Source organism: Mirounga angustirostris, unplaced genomic scaffold, assembly GCF_029215605.1.
Source record: "Mirounga angustirostris isolate CCGP_5_RB_7025 unplaced genomic scaffold, mMirAng1.0.hap1 SCAF_5, whole genome shotgun sequence".
In the NCBI taxonomy this organism is placed as follows: domain Eukaryota; kingdom Metazoa; phylum Chordata; class Mammalia; order Carnivora; family Phocidae; genus Mirounga; species Mirounga angustirostris.
The window spans coordinates 151,384,030-151,404,703 of record NW_026991713.1 but is presented as its reverse complement, the minus strand read 5'-3'; the positions used below and the strand labels follow the sequence as shown (position 1 = coordinate 151,404,703).

Here is a 20,674-nt window from a genome sequence, read left to right as displayed (position 1 = left end):
CATATTTACAGTTACAGCACTTGGTGTAATTATACTTGCTGTTTTATACATCAGAACAGGACAGTAAGATTATACAGTGCAAGGTCAATGTACAAAATGTCTCCTTGAACAAAAGGATTATCCTGGATATTAAATTCCTGCAAACAAAACCAACCAACCCCACAACAATCATTTTCAGTAGCACTGAGGCAGCTCAGCCTGATGCGAGTCACTCTCCATTAGTGCCTGACATCCTACTCAATCCCCACCCCTGAGTCAGGGATCCAAACTCGCAGTGATTATGCACGGAAAACCTGACGACAGTCTGACCACCAGTCTAGTCTCAAACAGAATCCTTTTGGACGCTTAACTCTTGACAAATCTTCTAGCAACTCTTTAATAATACAGAATCGTCCATCAGATTTGGGCTTCTCCTCTGCATTTTTTATGTGCAACTGTCTACGCCTATGACAAAATCTTCTGGTTTTCCTAAATTTGCCTCAGAGGACGGGCCTGGCCCCAGTGAGCTGGGTCTTGGGCTCGGCCTCGGGCTGCAACTCGCGCCGGGAGCCTTTGTCAAGCGGGCCCGCTGACGCGGCAGCCTCTTGCCGTGGCCACATGCATCCTCTGGGGCCCTGGGGCCCTGAGAGCCGTGGTGGAGCGGGCCTCCGCAGTCCCTGTGCGGAGGGTGGCGGGCTGGGAGGTGCTGCTGCTGGGTCGGCCGAGCTCTGGGCTGTCAGTCCCTGCCGCCAGGATGCCACGGGCATGGGAGAGAGGACCTGGCTGGAGCCTCTCACAGACAAAGCAGCACCTTGTTCACGAGGCGCAGAAATAGGAAGTCTGCTCCCCCCCCCCTCCCCTTGCTCAAGCATCAATGCTCCGACGTCAAGGAGGCTGAAAGAGTCTCTCAGGGCCTGCGCAGTGCAAGTCAAAACACCTGGGTTTCCAGCCGTCGGACTTCCTTGACCACGAGATCAATGTTAATAATTGGGTTGAAGTACAGGGCCCAGTAAAATAAACAGTTGCAAACAAACTGAGGAATCAGGGGCCAGAACATAGCCACAAAAAGCCCCTGTGTTGATACCTTCCAAAAATGGCTCCACATCCTCTGAGGCACGGTCCTGGGAAAAGAAGAGAAGCATCTGAGAGGTGGAATGGCGATGCTGTTTCTAATGAGGACGCCAAAGTGCTCGGGCCCTGGCCTGGCCCTTGCTGCTGCAGACACCCTGCTTCCTGGCCCTGCTTGCCTGAGGCGTGCCTCTGCCTGACCCACCATCCTCCACTCCCAGCATGCAGCCTGTGGGGTGTGCCTGGTCCTGGTCCCCACACCAGGCGAGGACCCCCCCACCCCCCAGCACAGCCCCACCGGCTTCGTCGCTGGGTCGCACTTGTATGTATTTAATATCCGTATTTTCTCTGTAAGGCTATGGGCCTTCAGAGTCCAGACTGTCTGTGTTCTTTACCAAAACATCTGCAGCGCCCGGCAGAGAACCAGGGGCAGAGGAGGGGCTCAATTAACCATGAGCCTAAATAAATCAAAAGGAGATTCTTGTCAGGTTTTTGGAACTGTTTATAGGGCTGTTCCTGACTGACGAGGCCAAGAACTCTTTGAGTCATGGGATGTTTAAGGCTGTTAAGGATGCTGGTGTGGGGCTGTGTTACTTCTGCCTGCCCACTAGCCACCCTCTTTCTTTTGGAAACACTTCCTGAGTTTTCCTTCTGGGTGCCTCCTTCCCCTTTCTTTTCCATGTGGTCTCGGTGGATCTGAAGCCAACCCCTGGTTGGGGGTGAGGGGATGCCTTGAGCCTGGACAAGGAGAGCCTGGCATACCCCGGCACCGGGTGATAGGTCTGGGTGGGCATGGGACCCAGGCAGGGCCAATCAGAGCGAAGGAGTGTGACCCCCGAGACTATAAGTGCTATGGGGAAAGAAGTGCTCTCTCTCCACCAGGGGTGCTAAGCTGCTCAGATCTGTGCCCCGAGTGACCATGGGCCCTGCGTGAAGAGAGCTGCTGGAGGCTGAACAGAGCAAAGAGCAGGGCTGTGAGAGGGAGAGGATCAGTCCTGACGACAGCGTTTAGGTCTCTGGATCCAGCCATGCAGGAAGCCTTGGTGGGGCATCTCTCTTTTTGGGAAAGCCAATTCGGGCTGGTTTCTTTTCCTTTTTTTTTTTAAAGATTTTATTTATTTGACAGAGAGAGAGAGTGAGAGAGGGAACACAAGCAGGAGGAGTGGGAGGGGGAGAAGCAGGCTTCCCAGTGAGGAGGGAGCCTGACGTGGGGCTCGATCCCAGGACCCTGGGATCATGACCTGAGCCGAAGGTAGATGCTTAATGACTGAGCCACCCAGGTACCCCGGGGCTAGTTTCTATCACATGCAACCAAGAGTCCTGACTCCGACTGGCTAGCCCAATGCTCTCATTTTCCACATTAATCCAGAGAAGTGATTATTGTCCTGCTCAGTGGCCGAGCAGGATTAGAACTCATGCCTACAGAATTCCTCACCAGATCTCTTTATGCTCTACCACAGTGCCCTCTCCATAAAGAACCCTTTTCTTCTCACTTATGTATTCCTTAATACAATCCTTCATGCACACCCCCGCCCCCAGAAGTACATGATATGTTATTACACGGGGATAAGATATATGGAGAAACTCTTAAACAGTGAGCACCACGAAAACTTTCCCGCCCCCAAACATGAGGACAGTTTCCTATTCGCTGCTTAAGCAGTGCTTCTAAACCAGGGCCCAAGGACTGTTTTCCTATTTACCTACTACTTCAGAGAGGACCCTTCCACCACTTAGTCTTTCTCAGTGCCTGCTGTGTCAGCCATCTCCAATGTAAAAACACACTTACTTCAGTTCACTTCTTGACCAGATCCTCCAGAAGGAGAATAATTCCAGAACCGAGAGTAACATGGCATTGACGATGAGAAACCGTGATGTCCAGTAATGGACCTCCAGCCAGTCCCAAGCAAATTCAGCAATCAGCTGGTACGGAAGGAGGGAGTACTTGAGAAGAAATTCTCTCCATTGTTTCCATGTGGGCTCTCGAAGATCCTTTAAAATAACATAAAAATAAGCACAAGTGGGCACAAAAAATCGTGAGGATTGACTTTTACGGAAAATACTGTGGTCCTCACAGTGAACCTTACGTTTATTAAAACACCTGCATATCCAACAGCATAACATGAGATTTCCATCCATCAGCTCACCTTTATAATAACTAATCTTACACTGGATAAATGTTACCAAAGAAGTTGAACTGAGATGCTTCTTATGTAATAGTGGAATCAGAAGTAAAAATCTAAGCATGAAGTATAAATAATGAGGGTGCAATGAATTGAAATTAGACCAGTTTTTAAATTTCTTCCTCACTGCATGGGTAACTCAGACAGTTTTCTAAATTCGACATCTTAGCTGCACTGCAATGGTAACAGATCATGGGAAAATTAAACATACACCTTGAAAAAGTAGTTTTGGGGAAAATAAAAAACTCTAACTACAGATATTAGCAAATAATTAACCAGAGCATTTAAACAACTCATGGAGGCATCCAGAAGGCTTATGGAAGCTCAGCAGGACTGTGTACAATGGAGCAGATACTATTTCAAGAAGAAAGTGAGCCTGCTGAGTGGGCAGGGGTTGTTGGGGCTTGTTAAAATGGAAAGGCAGGGAGGTCTCTGTGCTCCCAGTCCAGCAAGGGCAGGTAACAGCAGGAAACTGGGTAATTAGATAAACACTGCATAGGGGCTCATCAGCAGGCTTTAAACTACACCCAAGGCTCAAGTCAGTTAGGCAGACACTTGACTGAAGTATTTTAAAAAGTGTCTTTGGAAATTTAGGAATTCTGCTTTGATATTTATGGGTATGGATCATATATGACGATTCCTATAACCACGTGACTTTTGATTTAAACAGATCCGAGGGATGGCCCCAAGAGCAGCAATGCAAAGGACATTCCCTGAAATACCAACCAGACACAGAGAAACCAGACACAGAGAAAAGTGGGATCCACCAACAATTCTGGAGGACTCCATGGGTCACACTGAAGACACAAAAGCCAAGGTGCGTAACTGTCTCTGCCAGGGGCCTGTGGTCAGCTGATGTGACAACTCCTATCAGTGAGGTGGATGAGGCTTACTCTTCTGAGGCCACTGGGGTAGATGCTAACCCTGCCCTGCGGTGGGACAAATAATCATCCTTTGGGGATCCAAATGACAGATGACAGATGACCAAGCTGGAAGGTCCATAGATCTAACCCTCGGGCAATCTAGACCTAGGCTATCTTCTAAATTTAGAACAAAAGCGATGCTGTTCCCCTGCCCCCCCCCCCAAATATTTCAGGTCCAGAGGGTAGCCCCTCTTGCTGTGTAATGTAGGAAATAAAACTGGCTTCTGGGAGTGGGGAGGGTCTGCTCTGTGTCCTCTTAGAGGGTTTCTCCTTAAGGCTGGGTGCTGTTGGCTCTTCCATGACAACTACAGTCCTGTCTCCCAACTCCAGAGCATGCTGAGGAGTGGCAGAATCATTGCATTTAAGGCACTCTGCAGACCTACCAAAAGCCTGGTGATGGTGTCCTCCCCGGAACTGTCTTCTTGCAGAGGGCAGATGGTGTGGATGAAGGGTAGGAAGGTGTCTGTGTAGTCAAATAGGTAGAGGTATAGCAGACCAAGTCTCGGGGAGCTCTTGAGGGCATACAGCAGGAACAGGGACCTGCCTGGGTTCACAGCCTGCAGAGGACAAGGCGGGGACAGGGCCGCATTACAATGGTGGTGGCCAGCTTCCCACCCGTGCTCCTCCACAGTCTCACACCCTTTGCCATCAGCCTTTCTTGTGTGGTTTGCACAGACAATGAATGAATGGATGAACGAACAAATGAATGAATGGCAAGAAGAGTCCAAGTAATCAGTATGTTGGGCTATGCTTAATAAAGCCCCAATCTTTCTCCATGGCTTTGTCAGGAGGAGTTGTGGGGAGCTGAGATACATACCCTAGGCACTGCTAATAAAACCCAACCTTTTTGGAAAACAATTCTGTAAACTGTATCAAAGAGTCTTAAAAATGTTTAATTTAGGGGCACCTGGGTGGCTCAGTCGGTTAAGCATCTGACTGTTGGTTTCAGCTCAGGTCATGAACTCAGGGTCGTGAGATTGAGTCCCATGTCGGGCTCTGCGCTGGGTGTGGGAGCCTGCTTAAGATTCTCTCTCTCCCTCTCCCTCTATACCCCCCACCCACGCTCACATGCACTCTCTCAAAAAAAAGTTTAATTTAACCAGTGTATGAGTGCGTACCACTTAAAATAAAAGTCATCAGAAATACAGAAGGCTTTACACATAAAATGTTTAGTGCTGCATTGTGTGTGACAGAGCAAGTGGAATCTGCGACCTAAATAATGAAGTTACAGTAGCTGTTTTAGCACAGAGTTCACACAGCCATTGAAAAATGAATATGGGCAATTTTGGGTAATGCTCGTGTTACACCGTTAGGTGAAACAACATTCAAAGACATATAGCAATCTGATCTCTCTGCTGTCGGCCCCATAGAAGCCAGGCCTCCTTCGCATCTGTTCCTAGAGGAGCACCTGGCTCACAAGAGATATAAGTGTTTGTGGAATGAATAGACAAACAGAAGGACCATTTAAACTATGCAGAGAAAATTGTCTGGAAGAAAATAGAGCAAAATGCAAAGTAAACCGTGTTTGACCCTCAGGTGGGACTGTGGACAATTTATTTTCATTTTCATCATTGCGGTAAATTTTGCTATGAAGAATGGGTATTTATATTTTTCCTGATTATAAAAGTAATTTCAAAGTGATTCAGTTTACTTGGGACACTACTAAGCATCATATAAAATGGGCAAAAGGTATGAATGGCTACTTCACCAAAGAAGATTTATAATAAGGATGGCAAATAAGCACATAAAAAGATGCTCAATATCATTAGTTCTTAGAGAAATGCCAAGTTGGATCAGTGTGTTAGCACCATGCACTTATTTGAATGGGGAGGGGTGGGTAGCAGGGCTCAACAAAGGGGCAGGAGGTAGCTTTGGGGAGTGATGGATATGTTCGCTACCTTGATGGTGATGGTTTCACAGGTGTGTGCAATATGTCAAAACTTATCAAACTGATGAACAGAGAAAGGAGATGTGCTATATATATATATATATATATGCACAATGGAATATATTCAGCCATAAAAAAAAGAATGAAAGCTTGCCATCTGCAATGACACAGATGGAGCTAGAGGGTATTATACTAAATGAACTAAATCAGAGAAGGACAAACACCGTATGATTTCACTCCTATGTGGAAGTTAAGAAACAAAACAACCGGGTGCCTGGGTGGCTCAGTTGGTTAAGCGACTGCCTTCGGCTCAGGTCATGATCCTGGAGTCCCGGGATCGAGTCCCGCATCAGGTGCCCTGCTCAGCAGGGAGTCTGCTTCTCCCTCTGACCCTCCCCCCTCTCCTGCTCTCTCTCTCATTCTCTCTCTCTCAAATAAATAAATAAAATCTTAAAAAAAAAAGAAAAAGAAAAAGAAGAAACAAAACAACCGAGGGACACCTGGGTGGCCCAGTCAGTTAAGCAGCTGACTCTTGGTTTTAGCTCAGGTCATGATCTCAAGGTCGTGAGATGGAGCCCTTGCATCGGGCTCCATGCTCAGTGGGGAGTCTACTTGCAATTCTTCCTCTCTCTCCCTCTGCCCCCACCCCCACCTTGTGCTCTCTTTCTCTCAATAAAAAAAAATGAAGAAATGAGAGAATTACAGTATCACCATTTTGCAAGTAAAGAATCAATGATCATGGTGGCTGCTACCGTCAGAAAGAAACAATTAGATATCATGAGCCTCTTGATGGAAGAAAACGCCACCACCTATGAAGCAGTCTTGTCAAATACCCAAACCAATGCAAGCTTCTAGATATAACTACTGGATTATGGGATATGCAGGAGATAGTAGAACCTGTCAGGTGACACCACAGAGAGACAAACAGCTGAATTCAAGATGGAGGCAAACTACAGGCAAAACTATTGAGTTTCATCAACAAATAAATGCAGGATAACAAAAACAGGGAGGGAGAATCCATACACTACAAGAGACTTGAGACACAATGGCCAAATGTAGACCTTGTTTGGAACAAACGAACTGGAAGAAAAAAAGATGTAGTACATTTAAATACTGCCAAGTTATGTGATATCAGGGAATTTAGTTTTGTTTTTAAATTTTTAAAAAAAGATTTTATTTATTTGAGAGACAGACAGTGAGACAGAGAGAACGGGGGTGGGAAGGGAGAAGCAGACTCCCCGCTGAGCTGGGGGTCCTGGACATGGGGCTCGACCCCAGGACCCTGGGATCATGTCCTGAGCTGAAGGTAGACACTTAACCGACTGAGCCACCCAGGTGCTCCTAGTTTTCTTTTTAAAAGAGTCTTTACTTTTTAGAGATTCACAATGAAATATTTACCTATGAAAAATAAGGTATCTTAGATTTTCAAAATAGTCAGGGGTGGGAGTAGGTGGGGGAATCACTGAAATCAACATGGACATAAGTTGCTGTAGCTGGTAAGGGTACCTGGCAGTTCTGTAGTGTTACCCTGCTTTTGTGTATGTTTGAAATTTTCCATAGTAAATACCTTTGCATCCTAACGTAGGTGAGAAATAGACATGGGAGTAATTCATCATTCAAAAATGTTTCCCAACCTGTTTTTTTTTTAATTATTATCCCCTTTTAAAAACATTTTTTTTTTCATAATCCTGCCTCCCCATGAAATGTGAATACCGCAGATATACTATACATCTGTTTATGTACTGTGGTATTTTGGAGGGGGCCACAGATCACAAATTATCCAAGACTTTTTTTTATTCTTCACCTCCCACCAATCAATCGCCTTGGGGGCAATACTGTTCTTGTAAAATATGCAACATCTAAAGGAGCACTGGTCCCAGAAATAAAGTTGGAGTATGGCCAGCCACATCATGGTTAGTACAAGAGAAAGGGAGATGAGCAGGTTACCTCTTTGTGGGTCTGGTGTCAGTGTGAGTGCTTGGCTTCCTATCAGAAAAGGAGGAAAAGCAACCACCCGGTAAGGTGGTTATGATGATAGCACTTCAGTGGGGAGCTGTTTCTTTCATGTCGAATGAGAATAAGAATTGCACCCGGACACTAGGGCTGGAAGAATCTTATCACACACCTTTGGACCTGTCGGCTCATTGGCGATTTGTCAAATGGCCACCCTCTGGGAGGGGCTGCCCGCTCAGAAGACCTGAAGGAGCCAACTGATAAGATTCTGCCTGGGTCCAGAATCGCGTTCCCATTTGCTCTGGTTAATATTAAGATTACTTTTATGTATTTTATTTTATTATTATTTTTTTTCTTTTACGTATTTTAAATAGTCAGCAATAACGCACAAAACAACAAACCTCCTCCATGCCCCGTCTTCAAAAATTCTAAAACAAGTGTTTTTTTAGTTTTAAAATAATATGTGTACCAAGTCAACACAATGTTTTCCAAAAGGCACAGAAATGTATTGACAATAAAATTCTCCCTCTGTCCAAGTCCCAACCCCTAGATGAAAACACTAACAGTTTGTGTATCCTTCCACAAATATTCTATGCAAATGCGAACATACACATACATACAAATGTGTCTATTTTCCAATGTGCTTTTCTTTATTTGCAGTTGACAGTACAACTTGGGCATCCTTCCTTACTGGCACACCCAGAGTCCCCACCTTCTACCTTCTTTTGTACTGGTTATATGTATGGGTGTGCCCTCTTTATTTAACCTGTCCTCATGATGGGCACTTCCCTTGATTTCCGTGTGCTGCTATTACCAACGATGCTGCGGTGAGCGTCTCATCGGATGACGTTTGGGGACTCAAAGTTCGGTTCTCTCTGTGATTACCGAGGAGGAGATGGGCACATGGGGCCCGGGGCCTGCTGCTGCTCCATAGCCAGCGTGTCCTAGAGGAGCCCGGCAAGGGGCGCAGCTGCCCTGCCCTTGACCCCCAGACCATGCTACCCGGGCTCTATGTGCTAAGAAGTGAAACTGCAGGTCAGGCGGTGGGGGCGGTTTAAATTTTACTAGTTATTGATAAACTGCTCTCCACAGAGACTGCACCATATTTAGGATCCACAGAACACACGAGCGTCTCTTTCCTTAGATTATGATGCTCTTGTCCTTGACAAGACCATAGAGGTGAAAACGATGCCATCTGCTTATTTCAGTTTGCACTTCTTTAATTATGAGTGAGCATTTTTTCCCTATGGACTTATGGATCATTTGTAATTACTTTTCTCCATGCTATCTTTTTTAGGATACAAGTCAGTATTCATTCCAGATATTTTATAATAAAAAATATTCGTTTTATGGTACAGTATTTGCTAAATCTTATCTGTGGTGCAGTCACGGTGAAGAGTAACTTATCTTCAACTCATAAAGTTGGAGATGTGTATTGCCTGTGAGCTAGCAATCCCATTCCGCAGTACACACCGTAAAGTATGAGAATGTCCAAAGAATTTCCACAGCAGCACTGTTTCTAATAGCAAAAAGGGAAAGGATCTCAGGGTTCACTGACAGGACAAGGCCTCAACGTGCTCGAAAGCGAACAGGAGTGAACTGGGGCCAGAGAGGTTGCTACTTGCAGAAGGACGTGCTCAGTTCAGGCCCCTTCCGTGAAGATTAGGGACCCGTGAAACAACACTCCTAGTGCTTGCGTACGCACACCCCCGACACAAGTAGGGACCCCCAGCTCAGCGGCAGGAGCATGGTACCTCTAGAGAGGGTGGGGAGCTGGGGGCTTCAGGGGGGTCTGTGATGTTTTCCTACTCAGTGGGCATGCAGATGACGGAGAGGCTGTTCTCTACACTTTTCTCAATTAAAAAAAAAAATAATAAAGAGTTCACCTTATATTCCCAGAGATTTTGGGGTGGCTTCACACCTAGGGCTTTGACACGCTCCAGTTCCAGGAGGATGGCTCTTCTGTGGCTGCTGTTTTCTATGGTATATGGCACCCTTGAGAATTCTTCCTCTGTCAGGGTTAAAAGCAACCTGTCGGGGAGGGGGAGTAGCAGGAGGAGATTTCTTTTGAAGGCAAACTCTTCACAGTCAGGCTTGCACCCTATCAGCACAAATGCTTTAGGCTTGAGTAAGTTAAGACGCTTAGTATATGGTATAACAGTAATAACAGCAAACCACTGAATCTTCGTGACTCTCTAAAATGACTTCCGTGAGTCACCACAGATCCATTTAACAATTCTGCCCAGTAGGTGGCATGATGGCCATTTTGTGGCTGAAAAAATGGCTTGGAGACATCAAGTGGCTCAGCTAAGGCACAGCCTGGTCTCCTTTGCTCCTAACCTCTGATCTCCCAGCTACGCAGGATGACCTCTCACATACTGCCCTATTTTTCAAAATGTGTATATATAGAAAAAAAAAAATTGGAAAGAAATCCAATAAAATGTTATGATTTTAAGAGTAGCTGTTTGGGGGTAGTAATTTAAGAAAAACGATGGCAGCTCCCTTGTCTGATCCCTTTCATCAGAAAACATGACTCCACCTCAACAATCATTCATCGTTAAAAACACCCCGGTGCAGCAACAGCTGAGAGCCCCACGGGCACACGACCGCTGGTGGATGGATGGAGGCTGATTTCCTTTTCTGGGGAATTTGGAAACATTTACCCAAGTTGTAAAGGTTTATGTCCTTTGACCCAGAAATTCCAGTTCTAGGAATCTATCTTCTGGAAGGAAGGCAATTACTCAAACATGTATTAGGTAGGTAGAGAAAAAAAAATTTTTTTAACCACAACTGGGGAGAGGTGCTAATTCTTACAAAAAACAGACAATTCGAGTGGGAGCATTTGGCTTTCCCAAAGGAGGGTCAAGTGCTGAAAGCCCAGTTCCAGGGGGCAGTGAGTGGACGGCCGTCCGGGACAAGTGGATCGCGGCTGCTCTTGGCACTGCGTGGTGCGCTAAGTACTATCCTTCCACAGTCCCTCCAGGGAAGGAAAGACTCCAGTAAAGATGGACAGGGCTCTGGAAGGGGGCGAGGGGAAATGCTGATGGGCATAGGCGGGCCTCCCTAGAGCCTGGCAATTCGATACGGGAGTTCCTTGAATCAGGGCATTTGCTACAACATTGCTTGGAACTGCTTAGAACAGGATAAAGGAAACAATCCAGATTTGTTTTGGGAGAGATCAAATAGACTCCGGATATACACATACATGCATATATACATACACATATATAAACACAGGTCTGGTTAGTATAATTGCATTTTCAGTTTAAACAAATAAATAATAGGGGCGCCTGGGTGGCTCAGTCGTTAAGCGTCTGCCTTCGGCTCAGGTCATGATCCCAGAGTCCTGGGATTGAGCTCTGCATCGGGCTCCCTGCTCAGTGGGAAGCCTGCTTCTCCCTCTCCCACTCCCCTTGCTTGTGTTCCCTCTCTCGCTATGTCTCTCTCTGTCAGATAAATAAAATCTTAAAAAAAAAATACATTTATGTGTATCTCTGTATAAACATGGAAAAAAAATCTGGAAAGATGTCCAGAAAGATGACCATGGTGGTTTTCCCTAAAGAGTAGAATTATGAGGGTATTTCACTTCCAATACCCTATAGTTCTACATTATTATTTTTAAGTAAGTAGTAAATACCTGCTTCTTTTGTAATCAAGAAGCAACACACAAAATGTCAATAACATAAAATGGTTCAGCTGCTTTGGAAAAACAGTTTGGCAGCTCCTCAAAATGTTAAACACAAGGATTTACTTTATGACCCAGCAATTCCACTCCAAGAGAGTACTGGAAATGCAGATCTACACAAAAACCTGTATGCTGAGGATCACGGTGGCACTGTTCGTAACAGTCCCCAAACGGAGTCAACCCAAGTGTCCATCAACAGAAGGATGGATAAATGAAATGTGGTTTAGCCACCAACTGGGATATTACTCAGCAATAAAAAATGCAAGAGGCATTGACACCTGTGACAACTTGGATGAACCTTGAAAATATTCTGCGAGGTGAAAAAGCCAGACCCAAAAGGTCATGAATATTGTCTGGTTCCATTTATACAAAATAGTCTAAATAGGCAAATCCATTGAGACAGCAAGGAGAACGGTGGTTACCAGGGGTTATGAGGACTGATGGCAAAAGAGTAAGAGCTTTCTTTTTGGCGTGATGAAAATGTTCTAAAACTAGACTGGGGTGATGGCTGCACCCATCTGTGAATATACTGAACACCATGGATTGTACACTTTAAATAGGTGACTTTTAGGGCGCCTGGGTGGCTCATCGTTCCTTCGGCTCAGGTCATGATCCCAGGGTCCTGGGATCAAGCCCCTCATCGGGCTCCCTGCTCAGCGGGAAGCCTGCTTCTCCCTCTCCCCCTGCTTGTGTTCCCTCTCTCGCTGTGTCTCTCTCTGTCAAATAAATAAATAAAATCTTAAAAAAAAAAATAGGCGAATTTTATAGTATGTGGATCGTATCTCAATAAAGCAGCTTAAAAAAAAATGTCAGAAGATATTGCTTCTCACCTTCCATTTACTCTTTCCGCTAAAAACCTGTCTCTGTAGAGAGAGGCCCAAGGGCCCAGCTGTTCCAGCCAGAGGACGACTTCTTCCGCTGTCCACTTGGCCACGGCCTTGTGGACCAGGAGGTCGTGCTCAGATTCCCTGCTGCTCCAGTGATACACGAGCAGGACCACCTGGGGAAGAGGGAGAGCCCTTAACACAGAGGAAGGTCAGAGGCTGAGCGTGAAGGGAATGATGCCACGTTGGTACAAGGAAGCAAAGAGAGAGGGGGAGCGGAACTCTCGGGGGGGGGGTCCTCTCACTGCTGGGGGGTAAGGCCATGAGGGAACAGAGTCAGAAACAGGACTCAGTGCAGAGCATCTGGGGGCACTGCACCCTTTGACCCCAACATCTTGGCCGGTATAATGGACTTATCATGTGCCTTTTTTTGCTGGAAAATGTGTAACCTTTAAATTGTTGTAGCATGGAACTGAAAAGAAAACAGTCTGTCCATGGGATGTTAGTAAAGTGCCGTGCTCGAGACTGGACCATCAAGGTAGACATGGTCTCGAATTTTAGTTCTAATACCTCCTTGCATCGGTCTCCTCACCTCTAAAGTGGGAACAGTAGGGGCGCCTGGCTGGCTCAGTCAGTAGAGCATGCGACTCTTGATCCCAGGGTCATGAGTTCAAGCCCCATGCTAGGCATGGAGCTTAGGTTAAAAATAATAATAAAAAGAAATAAACAGACAAAATGAGAGTAATAACAGTGGCTATTGTAGAGGTTATGAAGAGCATGAAATGGAATAAAGCTAACAATAACTGGGCTCTGAATATGACGTTGACTACTTGAGTACGAAGCATCCCCGAAGAATCATACAACCCAGCAGATGTCCACGCACGCAGTGAATCATCGCATACAGGTATGCCATCAATTACAAAGGAACTGACTTCAGTGGAAACTGTGGAGGGCAGGGGCAGAGAAACACAGAGATAAACTTACTGCCACACCAGTTAAAGCGGTGAGCACTCCAGAAAAGAATCCCCCGCCTCTCTGAGGATTCACTCGGCCTGTGTTTGGAGCTAAAGGAACCTGATCATTCCCGTATTTCTGAAAGGCTGCAAGACTCTGGACTATGTCATTATTGTGCCGAATGTCTTCAAATCGCATTCTACTGGCATCAGGAAATAATTTTTCAATGGCATCCCTATGGAGAATAGAAAAAAAAATCACAAGACAGTTATCTGCCTAAATCTTATATGTTTAGAGGTTAAAATCAAACTAACAGTCAAGATTTAATAATACACAAGCACTTTAGAAGAATGGACAAGAAGGTTGGTTATGGCCCTGTTGGTAACAGCAAAAAATGAGAAACAACTTACACGTCAATGGTTAGAGAAATAGTCAAATAAAACATGGTCTATTCACACAATGGAATGCTACATGGTTTTAAAAATGAATTTACTGGGTATCACTTGTATCTAGATGGGTACGTTTAAGACATACATATCGTTGAATGAAAACAGTAAACTGTAGAACCATACAGATAGTACACCACAGACGTGAGGATATATTTGGATTTCCTATTGGCACACACATGTATAAAAGTATTTTTAAAAATCTGAAGGAAATCATAACTAAGTCATAACTGAAATGACTCTGGGGAAAAAAGGAAGGATGGCAAGATAGGGAAAGAGAGGTCCAAGGGGTCTTTAACTTTATCAGTAATAATTCTAATTTTTTAAGAAGAATATAAGCAATTGAAGGTATCTATGTATTGCTTATGTTATTAAAAATTAATTCATAAAAAGAAAACAAGTGGAGTTGAGTAGTAAGAGGAAGACCATTAGGTCCTACTATAGGGCTCTCCATTTTCAATTACCCATAATCAGAGAATCTTCCTTCAATTTAAGAGCAACCGTCAGGTAAACCAGGCTGACAGATGAGAGCAAAGTACTTGTAAATATATCTCATATGCAAAAGAGAAATGTTAGGTTAATGTTTTCATGGAGCTTTCTGGTACTCTGTTGGTATCAAGAAGGCAACAGAAGAAAAGCAAGGATTTTAGCCTCAAAGACCTCACAGGTACATTATAAATATTATGGACAGAAACAGAAAAGAACCTACTATCTGAAAGGTCTTGCCATTTGTTGTATGCATGAGAAGCTACCTCTATTGATATGAAAACTGGAACAGAATTTAGTCAAAGATGATGAAAATCAGCATCAAATTGATTTGTACAGAATTGTGCAGTTATACCACTTTCTCTATTAGACCTAGGTGTCCGCAGTAGATACAAATCAATAAAAAGTGTTATATGACAAAGGATTATAAGCAATGGTCTGATACCCAGAATTTCTTCTTCTCCTTTATGATAAACAATCACAGACAGATCACGATCAGCTGTGAGGAAGGGCGTCTGGGTCTGCAGTCCCTGGGCTCCCTGACACACACACCAGCAGATCTAGAGTGACCATGGAGGAGGGCGGCTCTGCGCCTCTGGCCCTCTCAAGCTTGGTTGCTCCCGGGAAGAGAAAGCACACTGCTCGCTGCATGGGCGACCGATACGGACTGAGCATTACCTGAGGAGAATATTGACTTTAGGGAAACCTTCCCATTTTTCTCTGCATTCTGGACACTCTGTTTTCTTGGAAGAAGCCCACCACAAAGCTAGGCAGTGCCGGCAGAAGCTATGCCCACAGTTCAAGGTGGTGGGGTTAACCAGGATGTCGTAACAGCAGTGGCAAGAAAATTCACTAACAGAAATCTGAGGGCTGGTGCTCTGGAGAGGGTCATCCTTCTCGTGGGTCATCGTGTTCAGATCGTTCTGAGGAGGCTCCTCCATATCTTAGCAAATCCTGGGATGCACAGGCACAGAAAGCTTCAGACTTAGAGACTGTTGCAAAGCATCATTAAATCTAGAAAAAAAAAAGACAACAACAGAACGGGGCCAAACAGTTTAGCAGGTGTTTGAGATTACTGCCGTTCTAGTAAAGGCAATTTTTATATGTGACCAACTTAATGTCTAAAAATTCACATTCCATAAACCAAATAAACCTCGCTGAATTTTTCTGCTCTGTCATACTTCTGAAAATTAGGTGAAGCAAAACAATGTAGCGGAAAGCTCAATGGACTTGGGGGCAGTGGAGAATCCTGGATCCTCTTCTTTCACTAACTTACTTGGAAAATGTAATTCCTCTGGCCTCAGTTCTCCCAATTAAATTTCTCAAGTCCTTTCATGTGTATGATTTATTTATTTATTTATTAAAAGATTTATTTATTCATTTGAGAGAGCAAGAATGAGAGAGAGTACATGAGAGGGGGTAGGGTCAGAGGGAGAAGCAGGCTCCTCGCCGAGCAGGGAGCCCGATGCGGGACTCGATCCCGGGACTCCAGGATCATGACCTGAGCCGAAGGCAGTTGCTTAACCAACTGAGCCACCCAGGCGCCCCTCATGTGTATGATTTAAACAAAACAAAACAAAACAGCTTTTTGGGCCAGTAAAATGTCTGGAGTTGGCAATAACAGATGGACTTCATGTAAATAATGCCTTTTTTATCCAGACAAATCTGCCTTCTCGTTAGGTAATTATTTATTTCATAAACATGTGATTGCAGAGGCTCCCACAGGAAGAGTACGAAAAAGTGAGTGAAACCTTGTTTTCTTAAGTGCCCTGTGCCAGAGCAACTCCCCTGGGGCTCAATATACCCTTTCAATCCAAACACACATCATGCCCTCTGGATTTGGCCAATCTGGTGCCACAGAAACATGCTAATGTTGGTAGTAAGCAAAGGGCAAAGGGCCATACTCTTCTCGTTCTTATCTGGGTCTTAGGAGATTGTTTTATGGAGTGGAAGTATGGAACACCATGGAATTAGATAGAATCCTAGCTCCTCAATCATGTGCTCCGTGACTACACATAAGTTACTTGAGCTCTCTGAGTCCTGTGTTCTCAACTGTGAAATGGTGGTTAACAGAAACCTTCAAGGCTTCTGGTAAAGATTAGAGACACTGAAAGTTAAGTGGCAAGGATGGTATATGGCATAAACAGGGGCTAATGAAATGATTATTCACAGTATTCCTGGTATTACTACAGTAGAGGCGCTGATGGGTAAGGGTTTCTCCACCTCGCTATTGTGAAGACAAGGGAAGTCAATCACTCTTCATCACTCATGGTGGTCATGCAAGAGAGGGCTCAAGTTTTGACACATTCCAGGTACAGTGGTTAAGAAACAGGTTCCAGGTCTGGGTTGCCTGGGGTCTTATTCCATGTCTGCCATTCAGTAGCTGTGGGGACTGGACTTCCTAGAGACTCAGCTTCTTCATGTATAAGTGGGGGTGGTAATAGCATTTACTCCACTGGGAGGGTTTAAGAATTAAACGTGAGAATGCAAGTGAAGTGCCTCGTACAGAGTCTGGCACGTGGTAAGTAAAGCACAGATGGTAGCAATTTACCTGCTTTTAAATAGAGTCATGAGAATTGTATCACCTTTTATTATTTTGAAAGATTTACTTATTTATTTGAGAGAGAGAGCGAGCGACCGCGTGTGCACACTAGTGCGTGTAGGAGGGAGAGTGGGGAGGGGCAGAGGGGGAGTGGGAGAGAGCAACCCCAGCAGATTCCGCACTAAGCATGGGGCCTGACATGGGGCTGGATCTAAAGACCCTGAGATCATGACCTGAGCCGAAACCCAGAGCTGGATGCAATGCCACCGGCATTGTATCACCTTTTACAAAGTGATGTATGATACTTACATAGAGCACTATATTTTAAGCAAATCTAGGGGCACCTGGGTAGCTCAGTCAGTTGAGCGACTGACTCTTGGTTTCTGCTCAGGTCCTGATCTCAGGTCCGGAGACTGACCCTAGCGACAGCTGGTGCTCAGGGCAGAGTCTGCCTAAGATTCTTTCCCTCTCCCTCTACTCCTTCCCCCTACTTTCTCTCTAAAATAAATAAAACAAAATCTTAAAAAAAAAAAAGCAAATCTATAAACAAAGACTAGAAGAAAATACAATGAAGTATTTGTAGCAGGTCTGGATATGTTGGGTGGGGGAGGGTTGTGATTCTTTTGGTTTTGGTTCTCTGTATTTATCAGGTTGTTCTTAATGAAAATGTGTAATGTTACAATAATTGTAAAAATATATATGAAATTGTAAAAAAAAAAAAAAGTTATATTCCTTTTGGCCCAACACCAGTGGGGGATTTTCAATGCAAAGAATAAACAACTGAATTTTAAACTCAGTGTTAAAGTGGAATAGAGATTCCTCATCAGTACTAAAAAGATAATTAGGCAAAGATAAAGTTAAAAGATTAAATATAAGATATACAATTTTAAAATATAATTAAATTAATGTTATTCATAATAATAAATGATAGTAAAGAGGGGAACAACCTTCTGTGAGGCCTAAACTGTTCTTTTTGGGGCGCCTGGCTGGCTCAGTGGTGAAGCATGAGACTCTCGATCTCAGAGTTATGAGTTTGAGCCCCATGCTGGGTGTAGAGGTTATTTAAAAATAAAATCTTAAAAAAAAAAACCCAAAACTGTTCTTTTTGGAAGACTTCAAATAAATGTTCTTAATGACAAACTTTAAATCATTTCTGATAATCAATCATATTTATTATTTGTATGTTTAGGAACATTAAAAAAATTCCTAAGTTGCTTTCCTTTGGGCAGTCTCTTCAAATTGCTAAGGAAGTGGGAGATCTTACATAGGTTTTTAGAAAAAGGAATCATTTTGATAAAGTAGTTCCTTTATCTGGCTAATGCTGATTCAACAGCTGCCATGAGAACATTATCCCAGGAAATAATAATTGACCCACTGCTATTTATTTGCTTATCAGTATTATTTTTTTAAGATTTTATTTATTTGAGAGAGAGAGAGTTCATGTGCATGAATGGGGGCAGGGAGGGGCAGAGGGAGAGGGACAAACAGACTCCCCGCTGAGCAAGGAGCTGGACATGGGGCCTGATCCCAGGACCCTGAGAACATGACATGAGCCAAAGGTAGATGCTTAACCGAATGAGCCACCCAGGCGCCCCGAACCACTGCTATTTATTAGGCTTCTCCTGTGAGCTGGGCATTGGGCAGGCCCCCTTAGGTACATTTAGGATCTCATTTGGATTCAGGGTCAGAGGAAAGATCCTGAGGCTCCCAGTGAGGGCTGGGCACGGGGTCAGAAAAGGGGGGCCTGACTTGGGCACTGCTGTCAGCATTTTCATGGGGACCAGTGAGTGACCCAGAGCTACAGGTCTGATATAGGGGTCTTGTGTGCCTAGTTAATGACAGGTGGGCCGATGGGAACACATAAAGGCTTCAGGGGCAATCAGATCAGCAAAGCTGTGCTTGAGTACGATAAATCCCCTCAGGTAGGAGGACCACACTAAGATAACTTAGAAGTAAAATGTTTATCACTTCTAGGACTAAGGTGACAAAAAAATGAAAAGAGCAAAGGAATGAAAAGTGATAAAGAAAGGGGTCAATGTATCTGAGAGACATTAAGAAAATAATTTATGGGCTCCGGTGACTAGAGGGAAAGAATGATCAAAGATGCTGCCTAGGTGTCAGAGCTAGGGAAGAAGAAAGGTACTTGTGATAGAAATGGGTCACTGTGAGCACATGGGACTGATCTTAGAAAGAAGTGGAATTTTAGAAAACTTAAGTTTGAGGTGATGATAAGACTTCCAAGTAGAATTGTTGAGTGAGCAGCTGGAGATACAAAACTGTAGATGGGAGTTAAGAATGAGGCGAAGTGTATGCATTTCAGAGTAATTTGCAGAGAAATGACAATATGTATTGAAATTCATTTCTTAGCAATTAGCCTTTTATTTTTTTAGAAGATTTTATTTATCTGAGAGAGAGAGAGCGCATGAGTGGGGGGCAGAGGCACAGACAGAGGGAGAAGCAGACTCTTCCGCTGAGCAAGGAGCCCGATGCAGGGCTCGATCCCAGGACTCCGAGATCATGACCCGAGCCAAAGGCAGATGCTTAACAGACTGAACCCCTCACCAATTAGCCTTTTAGAACTAGAAGGTAAGAGCGCCTGGGTGGCTCAGTTGGTTAAGTGTCTGCCTTCGGCTCAGGTCAGGACCCCAGGGTCCAGGGATCGAGTCCCACATCAGGCTCCCTGCTCAGTGGGGAGTCTGTGTCTCCCTCTCTCTTTACCCCTCCCACCTGCTTGTGCTCTCTCTGTCAAATAAATAAATAAAATATTAAAAAACACCACTAGAAGGTATAAAGCCATTCCCTACCTTACCAGCTCTGAAAGTTTATTTCTCATGAGAGAAAACAAACCACACAATGGCATCTAAAAGGTATTTTTAAGTCATATTTTGAAAAGCTGAAGTGGCCACTAGTTTTGTCTCAAAACTGTCTTTAACAAACTAGAAACTGCATAGACTTTGATTACCTCTTAGGAACGTGGCTAGTTTCAGGTTACCCTACATTCAAAATGTGAAAGCTAACAGAGAAAGAGTACAATCTTAACCGAAGTCAGTTGATCTTTTGCTATTTCTGTCTGTCTGCTTTTGGGTTATTTCCATGAGGGAAAACAGCACTTTTGGAGGAAGAAAGTACCTCTTAAGTGATAAAATGTAGCTCAGACACCAAAGTTCCAAGCTGTGGGTCAACAACCCTCCTGCACTGGCAATGATTAAAGGCCTCTTTGAGAAAGCCAGTGTTCTTGAGGATGTTTAGAGATGTTCTCTATAAACTCAGCCCACAGCAGGAGCTGGGAGAGGGTTTTGCTGGCTCTTTCCGAGTTCCTTCACAAGGAAGCAGTAGAATGTCCCTGTGGCCTACTGTCTTCTTTCTCTGTCTCCAAGGCTCCAGAGAGGACTGGGGGAGGAGATCCAGTCCATTCTCTACCCCCTGTGCCCTGTTCACAGGGATACACTTTGGTTTGTGTGCAAGCGTCACATGAAATGACAAGTGTTAATTACCTAGTTCAAACTAAGGGGGAAGAATGCCTGAGTTTGGAAAAGTCTGCAAAACTGCAAATAGAGACAAGTTTAAAATGACAGGTTGAGGGCGCCTGGGTGGCTCAGTTGGTTAAGCGTCTGCCTTCGGCTCAGGTCATGATCCCAGGGTCCTGGGATCGAGTCCCGCATTGGGCTCCCTGCTCCTTGGGAGCCTGCTTCTCCCTCTGCCTCTCTCTCTGTCTCTCATGAATAAATAAATAAAATCTTAAAAAA

At 44.5% G+C, this 20,674-nt stretch overlaps 1 protein-coding gene across 5 annotated transcripts in view; it reads right to left on the bottom strand.

The window, feature by feature from the left end:
* Nucleotides 1–20,674, bottom strand: part of BFAR (bifunctional apoptosis regulator) — a 31,908-nt gene that overhangs the window by 1,531 nt on the left and 9,703 nt on the right. For 2 of the 5 annotated variants that reach the window (XM_064592575.1, XM_045875012.3), the window contains exons 2-8: nucleotides 15,065–15,400; nucleotides 13,485–13,689; nucleotides 12,507–12,676; nucleotides 9,878–10,022; nucleotides 4,534–4,707; nucleotides 2,834–3,036; nucleotides 21–1,100 (exon numbers count right to left, since the gene is read on the bottom strand). In XM_064592575.1, coding sequence (XP_064448645.1) covers nucleotides 908–1,100; nucleotides 2,834–3,036; nucleotides 4,534–4,707; nucleotides 9,878–10,022; nucleotides 12,507–12,676; nucleotides 13,485–13,689; nucleotides 15,065–15,327 — 1,353 coding nt within the window. In that variant the 5' untranslated portion in view covers nucleotides 15,328–15,400 and the 3' untranslated portion in view covers nucleotides 21–907. Of the gene's footprint in view, nucleotides 1–20; nucleotides 1,101–2,833; nucleotides 3,037–4,533; nucleotides 4,708–9,877; nucleotides 10,023–12,506; nucleotides 12,677–13,484; nucleotides 13,690–15,064; nucleotides 15,401–20,674 lie in introns of those variants that run through there. The other 3 variants (XM_054507519.2, XM_045875013.3, XM_064592576.1) reach the window with 3 other exon arrangements.